Source organism: Uloborus diversus, chromosome 9, assembly GCF_026930045.1.
Source record: "Uloborus diversus isolate 005 chromosome 9, Udiv.v.3.1, whole genome shotgun sequence".
Lineage (NCBI taxonomy): Eukaryota > Metazoa > Arthropoda > Arachnida > Araneae > Uloboridae > Uloborus > Uloborus diversus.
In genome coordinates, this window is record NC_072739.1 from 134,963,190 (window position 1) to 134,975,747 (window position 12,558).

The 12,558-nt window shown below is 33.6% G+C and overlaps 2 protein-coding genes across 2 annotated transcripts in view; one reads left to right on the forward strand and one right to left on the reverse strand.

Annotated features, from left to right (window-relative positions):
* LOC129229496 (nucleolar protein 16-like) overlaps nucleotides 1–5,828 on the reverse strand; it is a 32,952-nt gene extending 27,124 nt beyond the window's left edge. The window contains exon 1 of the mRNA XM_054863813.1: nucleotides 5,663–5,828. Coding sequence (XP_054719788.1) covers nucleotides 5,663–5,688 — 26 coding nt within the window. The 5' untranslated portion in view covers nucleotides 5,689–5,828. The remainder of the gene's footprint in view (nucleotides 1–5,662) is intronic.
* Nucleotides 5,829–10,236: 4,408 nt separating this feature from the next.
* LOC129230514 (cell division control protein 6 homolog) lies at nucleotides 10,237–11,685 on the forward strand. The gene has a single exon (XM_054864917.1). The coding sequence runs from the start codon at nucleotides 10,237–10,239 to the stop codon at nucleotides 11,683–11,685; it is 1,449 nt and encodes a 482-aa protein (XP_054720892.1).
* Nucleotides 11,686–12,558: the final 873 nt, after the last annotated feature.

The following is a 12,558-nucleotide window of genomic DNA, read 5'->3' on the forward strand; positions in this document are numbered from 1 at the left end:
AGAAGTATTAACCACAAATGATCTTTTTGAGTTTTGCAAAACTAGCTTCAAAAATATTCACTTCCAATTAATTTCTAAACAGGAAGTCGATTTAACTTGCCAGACTTTAGAAAGTCGATTTAAATCAGTAGAAACTCTTCCCGGAACAAGAATGTTCCACAATTTTCGACCATTGGATAATTTGGGAAACATTGAAGCAAGAAGAATTAGTAGTGATTGAAAAACCAGCTCTCACTTTCAATCTCTACAACAAACAGCAAACTTCAATTGTGAAAATAGAACAGTTGTATTCTGGGTGCTTCATCGCAAGTATATATGACAATTTGTGGTATTTTGGTATGGTGAATGAGGTAAATGAAGAAGAAAAAGATGTTACTGTAAATTTTATGCATCCTCATGCACCTTCGCCATCATTTTTATGGCCAAATAGGGAGGACTTTCGTGCAGTCCCTATTACTCATGTCCTTGCAGTTGTGGAGCCCCCCAAAACAACAACTGGAAGAACTTACCAATTTTTTCAAAACTTTATGAAAACAATCAACTAAAGATTGCGATTTTCATTACAATGAACGTGCTCATTGAATGCAGGGTTCGCGTTTACGCGCTATAGCGGGTTTTTTACGCAAATTCGCGGGAAAGGGACGCAACTTCCGCGAAAATTCGGGTCCTAGGGACCCAGAACACCCAAAAGATAAAAACCAGAAAAAAATTGTGGAAAATGCTGAAGATCTATCTAGTGAATGCTTTTAAGCTTCAATGACCAGGAGAATCAACAGAAAAGGATTAAAATTACCCTATCTCTGTATCAGCTATTCAAACACACCCCTACTGTTGACCAGTCAATGGAATTTTAGTGATAAGACTGGAGCTTACAGTGACCTCCTGGGCAGAGCTCAAGGAGCAAAATATTGCAAGTTCATAAATAGCCCATTGTACTGTATTCTAAGAATAAGTTCTCCCTCAACTCTTATCTTGGGGAAATTCCTGAAAACAACAATAAAAATCAAAAGTAAGAGTGGTTTCAATGCAATCTTCAGGATTGATACAGGACAACTGAGTAGTAAAAGCTTATCTATTTTGCACTCACCTAACCAGAATTACTTTTGAAAATTATTATCTTGCATCCTCAATAAAAGGATGGGTGAAAAAAAATGGCGAACATTTTCCTGATCGCGCAAAACACAAAGTTCTGAACTTAACATTTTTCTTGTTAAATTACTTATGAATATGAATTTTATACAAAAGCACTTTAACCTTGTTCATTTTCTAGTAATTCACCTATTTCTGAGGGGCTATTTTTATTTGGACTTGCAAAAGTCACGTATTAATCGATCGCGCCATTTTGAAAATGGCGAAATTTTAAAAGTAGCACCAAAGCCAACACAGATATTTTAAAAGAGTCACAATGAAGTAAAATTTTCTAATTTAAGATTGCAAATGAGCAATTTTCATACTCATGTGAGAAAATGTTTCGTTTTTGCGATCGCGATTTTTGCGTTGTGTTAATTCGCTTGCGATTTTTTTCTATTTCTATGAAATTGCCATTGATAATTGATGGAGGGGGGGGGGGGGGCTAGTTGCTTTTTTTCCCCCTAGAAAAATGTTCATGAAAGCAAAGGTTAAGGGAGTGCTTTCTGCTTGATCAATCAAAGGCATTTATTTTTTATCTCATGGTAAAATCCAATTTTAAAGTAAATTTTGAGTTTACCTCATTGTAACTGACTAAATAGTTTCTCAAATAACTAAATCTTGCAAGTGTATTATTTGAACATATGATAATCACAGAAAAAAAGGGCAAATTTAACCAATTTAGTTTATTTCGTACCTTTTTCAAATAACTATGTGGATAGTTTCTTTTGTCCTAAGTATAAATAGTTGTATATTATTCAATTATGTGCTAAGATTTTCTGTTTAAAATTTAAGGGACTCATTTTTTCCGGCAAAGGACTCCAAATCTATTTCATTAATGGGTCCTTGGGACCCAAGTTACGGATAATTGAGCGCGAACACTGGAATGTTCATTACAGCATTTAATTTTGTAATCAAAATTTTTAAATGTAATTTTTACAATTTATAAGTTGTATATTCAATATAAAGGTATGCTCCAGACAAAATTGCATAATAGTAGTCAGATTTTTACCCTTTGAGAGCAAGGCTGGTGTTAATGTTTTTTTTCTTCATGCAGCTATCTTAAAAAATGTTTTGTGCCCCTTGTTGAAATAAAGGAGTGTAAAAACCACCTAAATTATTTTTTTTATGTGTTAAAATACATCTTTTAGATCAGAAATAAAAAAAAATGGAGGGATTATTTTACTACCCATTTGGAGATATCTCATTTTAAGTATAGCTCCCAACTTTCTCAAAAAAAACTTAATAAATTGTACTTTAGGAAATTTTCTTATTTTTTTTATTGATAATTATTAATGAAATTGTATTTTTTCTGTAATCCTTGGATAATCAGGTTTATTAAAAAAAAATTTCAACAATATTGGTTGGTAATCAGGGAAGTTATAATTTATTTTCTGCATAAATGCGAATTAGTTTTCACGCACGCCATCGGGAAAAATCGTAAAATTCAGAAAACTTTGACATTCCATAAAATTTAAACCGTTCGAGATACAGCAAAAAAAAAAATGGGTTGATTTGACGTGGAATGACCCAATTATTAAGTTACGCTTTTAAATAACATGAATACTAAATTTAAAGTGAAATGGGGACTTTTTGCAGATGTAAACAAATTGGTAGCATCAAGAAAAATATACTGCAAAGGAAAAATTAAATAATGAGTGAATTTGCTTAAAGTTTCATACATTCTCCAGTCTCTACCAGAAAAGTAACTACAAAAATTTAATTATTAAAATCCGAAAAAAAAAAAGAAAATCAATATATAATGAAAATACAATATAAAATAAGTAGCTATAGGTTAGCAAATGTTAAAATAACTTCAAACATTAAAAATAATTGAAATAATTTCAATTCAATGAAGAAAAAAAGAGTTCCCCCCCCCCCAGCAAATATTGATGTAACTTTGCATAAAAGTAACGTATGACTATCCTTCCGAAACCCAGTCCAATAAAAGTGCTACTTCGAAAGCTCTGGAAATAGCACTTTTTATATTCCCAGATATCATTTATCACATCTTTATTTATCTTCAATATTGTCTCATTAATATTCATTATTCAATAATTGATTTTTCTTCTGATTTTTAAAAAATAATTGTGTACGAATGCTGAATGCTTATTTATGTTTTCAATTGCAGATTAGGCAGATTATTTAACAACTAAATCAATTTAATATGTTAAATTGATCTTTAAACTTTATGGTTTTCACTCTTCACACAAAAGAAAATAAAGTAGTTACAATGTTTCATAGTATATATATCACTAAAATTATAACAAATGTTGATTGAGCTACGCAGTCCAACGTACCTCACCCATGGGGGCACGTTGGTCCACTTTGGTAGGTTCCGTTAAAAATTAATATAAAAAAGTTTATCAATTCAATATTTCCAAAAAAAATCTCTAGTATTTCAAATTGTTTGGCTGATACTTATTGTAGAAAATTGAACTGCTCATTAAATTTTTCGATGAGATAAAAAATTATAAGTATAAACAGTGGACCAACGTGCCCCACCTCCCCTTAGGTACTCTAAAATTATAGTGTGTAACTCTTCGGTTATTTTTAATAACAAATGAACAATATTACTTCGATTTTAAAAAATTTTACATTGAAAATACTATAGCTTGAAAAATAAATATCAAAAATATTATGATATTTTCAAAATAAATAACGGATAACTATCATGATATATAAATATCGACTGATATTTTTCGGCGAACCGTGATTGAGACAAATTAAAAACTACCAATGTTTTAATAATAACAAAAAATAAAGGAAAAAATAAATTAATTCTTTAAGTAAGAAATAAAATTAGCAGATTAAAAGTAGCAAAGGCGCTAAAATAACTTAATTTTCAGAACAACAGAAATGAAATAGCAAAAGAATTGGGGAGAATCTCAAAGTCAATGGACCATGTTCCTCCTGACACATGTTTGATATTAGCATGCTTCCAAAATAAATTCCTTTTTCACTTTTATCAGTTTTAAATAATAAAACTTCTTTTAGGAATCTGCAAGAAATTTGTTTAAAAGTTAACCTCCCACCCCTCTACATCTTTGTTCGCGATTTCAACGGATTTAGATCAATCTAAAAAACAACAAAAAGCTGAAATGAACCAAATTCAAAAAATATTTTAGCCAAATTTTAAATACCTTAGCCAAAGACAAATTCTAACAAATATAATTTTTGAAAGTATAAAATGCAAGCACTTGTCATCCTGTTTAAAAAAATTAAATATAGCTATACTTTGGAGAAACGACACTTGTTTGGCAGGATCCATTTTTCTACAGGAATTTTTAACAATTTTTTCACATAATTTTGAGTTTGACATCTTATAGGTCCAAAAACAAAACATTTTTTAAAAAGCTTTGCTAATTTTAAACTACTACAGTCATACCTCAATATCTCAAACCTCTTTATTTCGAAAACCTCAATGTCCCAGAGAAAGTTTTCCCCTGCATTTCCCATTAAACTTCTATGTCTCTTCCATAATTATCTTGAAATTGATTAACTAAAACCCTTGACACATTGAAATTTTTGCACAGAAGCAAGTTTTAACTGTTGTTTTCCTTCCCAGTTTCTGTCAAAACCAGTTCCGGAGACATTTATTCATAGTTTTGCATCCTTTGCCAAAGAAATTTTAAGAACAGGGGATTATGGTGAGATAATAGGGGAGCGTGGGTGTGGGTATGAAGGGGGATGCTGTGTATAGACTTTTATTAACTTTGTGTTTTTCCCTAGGGTTTGGACAATTTGTGCTCTTTTCTTTGGAATATGTTGTCCACTCAAGACACGGGATCGATTTTTCATCTGGTTTCAAGTGAAAATGGAACATCATTCTGCTTCACATCAATTTCTAAAAAATTGCCAGGGAACACTTTTTACTCCGCTACTGGATGATAATAAAATTAGCATTTTCAACGGTCATTTCAAAATCTTTTTCGGTACTTTCCACAATAATGAAAAAAAAAACATATAATTCTTAAGAAAAACCAAAATGAAAGAAATTGTTGAAAAATGAAAATTATGAAGTCGGCTAGTTCAAAAGTAGCTAACAGTCCTGCTAAACAATAGGTAGTCAAAAACTGTGTGTCAGACATCGTTACAGGAATGTAAATAAATCTCAAATCGAGTAAAATGTTAAAGTAGTGCTTTACCATAAAAAGTGCCCACCCACACAAAACAGGAAATGAAAATGCCAATGACCCCCCCCCCCCCCCACAACTAAATATTTCAAAGGCAGTCTGGCACAACTGATCTCATTCATGTGGAGTTAAATGAGCATCAGTGAAAAAGGGGTCAAAAGTTAAGCATGCATCTTTTATACAAAAAATAAATTTTTAATTGATAAATAAGACGGAAAATGCGTGCTGAATGGAGAAATAACTTATTTATCCTTATCCCACCATATTTAATATAATTTTATACTAAAATTCGAGGATTTCTCACAGGATGTTAAAACATTCAACTGTCATATTCTTGTTAAATGTTATTGTGTTAGCAATCACACGTGCTTTTCAAGATTTATTTCGCATCAACTTACCACTTGATTTTAGGCAAAGCAAGCATCTTTTATGAAGTTTTTTTAGGTTCTTATTATAATTGTACTTTTTTTTCCTTCTTCTACTAACTCCAGCTGCTCTACCCATAGCAAATTGCTTTGCTTTTTAAAATTTAAAGAATTTTGATCGAATTCAAAATAAAGACCGACCGTCCACACACGTTCGGATAAATCTGCAACGGTCTACCACTGACGTCACAGCTACGTTGCCTTATGATGTCATCGGAGTGGGTGGAGCTACGTTTTCTTCAGCCGGTCTGAAATAAGCGGATTTACGTTGTTTTAGTCTCGCTGTTTTTTTTTTTTTTTTAACTCATTCATTTCTTTTTTCTTATACTTTTGTAATTTTACTGGTACGACAATGATGTGACATCTATTATTTCCGCAGGAAATAAGAGATGTGCACATGGGTGCAGGCAAGAGGGGGGGGGTGCAAGAAGCCCCCCCCCCTTTCTTATACCTCACGGCTTTTGAAAAAAAAATCAAAAAACTATTTTCAAAAAACATTTTATTTATATTAACTTTTTTACTAGTTTTTTATAATGAATTTAAACATATATCACTATGTTTTCTATTATATTTAGGTGTTTATATTATTTTTAGGGGCATTCTTCAGTCCTTGACTTATAAAAACTAAATTGGATTAATTTAACATATTGAAAAATTCCAAAATATCTAACTGCAAACTACATCACGATTAAAATTATTCCATCGCTTATGTTTACCTGAATTGGCAAGAAGTCCCCCCCTCCCCCCGTCGACTTTTAAAAAAAAGTTGCAAAAATTTAAAAACAAAAACTTTTTAATACTTTTAAAATATTTTTAAGCATGTTTTTAATGATACTAAATAAGAAAGAAAGTAACTACTTTTACTGAATAAGAAAGAAAGTAAAAATAACTGTATTTTAACAGAGGGCAAATACAAAACTGCAGAAATATTGTGATCAGAAAAATGTAACTTTTGAACTGAATAATTAAATAGAAATACGTCTTAGAAGTCGCTTTAAGATAAATTAAATGAATAAATAATTATTCACATAATTTTTTAAAAATTGGAAAATCAATTAATAAATTAATTTTAATTTTGACTATGTCTTTCGCAATCACGAGTATGTGTGTGTATGTAGGCGTGTGCGTGTAAGTCTATCTGCAGGCATGTTGTTGTGTGCAGGCGTGTATATGTAGGTGTGTGAGTGTATGTAGGTGTGTGAGTGTGTGTGCAGGCGTGTGTGTGTGTGCAGGCGTGTGTGTGTGCAGGCGCGTGTGTGTGCGTGTAGGCCTCTGCGTGTGTGTAGGCTGTGGATGCAACCTGGAGACGGTGTCCGCTGGAGTAGCAGTATGGGGACTGGGGAGGGGGTGGACGAGGTGGAGTCCCTCCAAAAATCCACCGGTGGTGGCAAAAATAAAATCAAAGGACGGACGGACGCCCAAAACGGTCAAGTGAGAACAATAAGTAATTCACAATTGCTGAATTAAGAAAAAAAGTAAAATAAAAAAGTTTATATAAATATGTTTTTGAGCAATCGCGGTTGTTTATTGTTTTTACTTGACAATAATTGATTTCCTTTGATTGCATTTTTCTATACTTATGATGCAAACTTCTCTGGTGCACGGTCCTCCATGAGCGTGTCCATCTTCTTCAATGGTGGCGCCCATGTCCTCTGGTCCTCGGGCCTCCGCGAGCATGTCCCTCCTCCTTAGGTGGTGGCGCGTCCACGTCCTCTAGTCCACGAGCCTCCGCTAGCATGTTCCTCCCCTTGGATGGTAGCGTCCATGCACCTCGAAATCGAATTATTTATTAACGATCTTTTCGATTTCACACATCCTTTTTAAGCGAAAACATTATCCAGCACGCAACATCCAAAACATAACATCCAGTATCAAGTCCCAGGCAATCATTTGAATTTTGAAGTTAAGAATTCAATTACAGCGTTGCGGTAAAATCCATTAGTGGGAAAAAGAAGCCCATTGACTAGGGTCCCCAGGTAAATGATACAGCGACTTTTGCATGTTCTTAACATGTGGCCGTATTCTTCTGATCGGTAGGGCGTTGGATTCGCAACTGCAGGATCGCGGATTCGATGCGGCTGGTCGGAGATCCTCCGTGTACGCTAATGGTGACAGGTTCACGTCACGTTTAATCAGTCGTGATCACGAAGACCTCCAAGTTTCCAATCCAAATTCATATTTCTGAGGGTGCTGGATCGATCAGGGATTGCCCGGCTCCTGGTCTGGATCAAGAAACTAAGAAACTTAACTGTTTTCAGGGTCCCGTCTGACCAATGAAACCATGTGTAAGCGGTAGGTACGGGAACATGGGCGCCCATATGCATAATTTTAAAAATGGGAGGGGGGGTGCTCAGATATTTTTTCATAGTTTAGCAGGATATTTTCCCCACAGTAACCGATTTCAGTGCAGATTAGACTTTTTGAAGTGTGACATTTTTAATAAATTATTCATTGGTGGCTATAGAGAAGAAATATTTTTACATTTTTGGAAAGAAAACGTACTAAAAGCAAGGATGTTCCAATATCAAAGGGGGGGAGGGGGCTTGAGCTCCCATTTTCCCCCTTATATGGGCGCCCTTGACGAGGGAGCCTGGAGTGTAGGCTAGTGTTATTTAACAAGTTGATTACGGAGGTATTGCTATTTCTGTTACTTTTATCTGCTATTAATCTATTACCAAGTATTTGCTAGAAAAGAAAGTTACACTTCCATCTCATTTCATTCCCCCTCCCCAAAATTTTAAACTTTTTAAAATTCGATCCTATATTTACAAGTTTATTCATTTAAAAACGTATTGCTAGCTTTATATCCTTGAAATTAAAATCAGCAAAACTTATGAACTAACATTTGGCACTGGGGTGCTAAAATCAGATGTTCCGGTCAGCCAAACGCGGAGCCCCCAGTGTTTAGGTTCCAAGCACGCTTGGTACTCGTTTTATCGACCCACTGAAGAAATGAAAGGCCGAGTTGACAGTGCCGAACCTTGGCATAAAACCCGGGTCTGCAGCGCAGCGAAACGAGCAGGGGACTCTTATTCAAGTCATCTTAGTTTATTCCATAAAATAATACAAAAAAAAAAAAAAAAAAACGAAACTTTGTCAAAAGCAGTCATTTAAAGGAGTTGGGATGCCTGAGCACAAATGCGATAAACTTCAGTTACGTATATTTTTCGTTTTAATCCATGCTTATGTTTCCTCTTATTCCTTGGAAATAATTTGGATTTGGTATTACAATCTTGACCCTCTCCCCATCCTGCTCTTCCACTTTCATTGGTTTTTTGTCAGCTGTTTTATTTCACGGACTCTTAAAACCTATTGTTCCCCATAAACTTAGTTATTAAACTATCCCATTTAGCTATTAAATTTTATTTAATTGCTAAAATAAAAATATAATGGTTGAGTAACTTGATAAACTTATTTTGACAATCGCCACCCCCTATTTTAAACTTTAATAATATTATTAACAAGAAATAACCAATGTTTTTTAGTATAAATAAACAGATTTTTACCGGATATCTTTACATCCAAAAGTTCACAACTTTGAACTGAAAAAGGGGTTCCTGAGAACCCCGAAACACGTGTATTCAACACTATTTATTTGTGCTAATAAACGTTAGATATTTCCTGTTATTTCTTGGCTTAAAGGAATTAAATTATTTCTTAACAAAAAAATTCGTGATTTTTTTTCCATTTTTTTTTTCGTATACCGTTTTATTTTACAGAGAGAGAAACTTAAAATCTATTTTTCCCCACAAAATAGCTAAAATAGCTAAAAGAAAACATATTTTGGTAAATAACTTGAAAACTATTCTTGATATCTTCTCCCCCCCCCCCCTCATTTTTCGAATAAAATAATCATATCTTTTATAACGCCAAATTTATGTCTTAAAAACATATAATATTTTAATTAAATATGAAGTAAAACCATTATTGCTTTAAAAAATAAACTTCCTTTCTTTTTTATAACAATAATAAAAAGGAAATAAGGATAAAAAAGAGAAATAAATAAATAAAAAAATATGATCGAAAAGCAAAAAGAAAAAATTATCAAACGCGAAAATCAACTAGCAAAGAAAACGATGTGACGTCAGAAGGTTAGGTAGCTCCACCCATTCTTGTGACGTCAGAGGTAGACCGTTGCAGATTTATCCGAACGTGTCCACACCGTCCACAAAAGCGGAAACAATGAGCGGATATTGCCAAATTATACAAAGAAAAAAAAGTGATCCTATCAAAAAAAATAAATAAATGAAATCCAGAAACGAGAAGTCCACGCATTTTATTGGAACCCTATTTTTCATTATTATGTTTCGTAAATTATTGAATCTGATTTTTTTTTTTGCTTATGGGACATTTAAACTAAAATATTTCTCATCATCTTATAGAAGAAGAAGGTCCTTTGACCGGAACTGATTGTGATTGGTTGACGAGTATCCGCGCGCGCGTTGAGAGGAAATAGCTCATATGATAGCAGCGTGACGTTACTTTGCTTAGTAGATTTGCTGCTATACTTTTCTGAGGTTTTTTCTAAGAAGCTGTTTTTATTCATCATGTCTTTGAGAGCTAAGTATAATTTTCAGGTCAAGAAACGGACCACAAACAGTTTAAACTCCGAAAATTGTGATCCTGGCGTAAAAATTGTTAATGTGAAACGTAAACTGTTTCAACCAAATGCATCCCCAAAGAAGTTGAAAAACTGCGCGGGAAACGAAAATATCCCATTGAAAAAGTGTCATTTAAACTTAACAAAGCATGATGTATCTTCTTTTGTTCAAGCAAAACAAGCGTTTCATACTGGATTACCATCAAGACTTGTTGGCCGAGACGAAGAAATGATCAAAATTCGCAGCTTCATCTGTGAACATCTAGAACAGCGTACTTCAGGCAGCATGTATATATCCGGAGCTCCTGGAACAGGAAAAACAAGTAGTTTGATGTCTATTATGCAAAGCATAGAACAGAAATTCAAATTCGCCTTTGTAAACTGCATGACTGTTAACAGTGCTTCTGACATATACAAGAACATTGCTGAAGCGTTTAAGGTCCCATCAAAAACCAAGAATCTTCCTAAGTCACTACAGGAACTGATTACTTCTTCTGGCTCAATGCATGTTCTTGTTTTGGATGAAATTGATCATTTAGACAGCAAAGGACAAGAAATTCTATACAATCTCTTTGAATGGCCACAAATATGTCGGTCGACTTTGATCCTCATCGGCATTGCCAATGCCTTAGATCTTACGGATAGAGTTTTGCCAAGGCTTCATGCTTTCCATTGCCAACCCTACCTAATTCACTTTCAGCCATATACGAAAGATCAGATTGTCTCTGTGTTAGAAGACAGGCTCAGTGAATTACAAAACGAAGGAGGACCCATAATCCAGCCTATAGCCATCCAACTCTGCGCTAGGAAGATAGCTGCTTGTACTGGAGATATCCGCAAAGCTCTCGACATTTGCCGCAGGGCGATCGAACTGGTGGAAAGCAAGTTGAAGAAGCAGATGGTATTGAATCCTATATCCGACGATCGGAGCAACCCCGGGAGTCCAATGAAAAGTTCAAGACCACCTGTTCAGAGTGTTGATGTGGGAGACATCAGTTCCGTGCTCAATGAAGTTTACGGATCGAAATTGCAGAAAGTCAACGACCTCAAGAATACTTCTCAGACTGTCACAATGCCCTTGCAACACATGCTCTTGATCTGCACAGTGATACTGATGAAAAAACACTGCAAGGTACAAGACATGACTCTCGGTAAAGTCTACAGCATCTACAAGCGTATCTGCAAAAAGAGAGACATAGCCGAGGTTAGCGAATGTTCCTTTCCTGGACTGTGCAAGATGGTGGAATCGAGAGGATTCATTGAAGTGAAGTCTGCTAAAATTCCCAGAATGTCTAAGATTATTCTAAGGTTTGAAGAAAATGAAGCAGAGGATGTTATACATGACAAAGCCATGCTGCCTTCCATTCTGGCTGATCGTTCAGTTCTCCACAGTTGAGGAATACTGAGCAGACTTATTTATTGTGATATATTGATTTTTTTAAAATCAATCTAGTTGACAATTCAAAAATGGTTTTGATGCGAAGGTAATTTTGCTTTAAATGTACTGTGACTGATTTCGTTATGAAATTGTATCCGTTTTATAATAGTATTCTATCAAAGTCATAGTTTTTGGCAGCAAATATTTATAGTTTTTTAAGCACCTTGTATCTGTCATTGCTGGAATAGCTGATCAGCACTGATATTATGTTTGTAGTCTGCATGCATAAAGTTAATCAAATATGAGAATGAAAAAAGTAGAATACAAGAGCTCTTTCTTAAAATGTTTTATATTGTTATAATTTTAACTTAAATTCATCTATTTTACAAGAAAAAAAAATTATTTTAAAGATTTTAATCTTATTTAAAAACATTTATATTTGTAGGGATAAAATCTGCATCATATGTATTTTCACATATATGTATATATACATTTCACTATTTACTTTAATTTTGAGATTTTTTAATGACATTATTTTTTTAGACAACTTTTTCCATATGTAGAATTTAAAACATCTTCAGCATTTTATTTATTGCTCAATTCACCTGAATATGCCTTAAATTCTCTTTATGTGTTGTTAAAAAAGTCAATTAATTTTATTAAATGATCTCTACTTTGTTGTATAAACTGTATATACAAAAGTTTAATAAATTATTATGTAATTTAAAAATGTTTCATTTTGTCAAAAAGATTTTTAATAAGTTTCAAATTATGCTTTATAGAGAAATATCTTAGAAGATAAAACTGATTAGGTTTCAACTTGTTCGAATTATTCTAATTGGGACATTCAATATTCTCACTCACTGTGAGAAATGAACTTTTCCAGAAAAA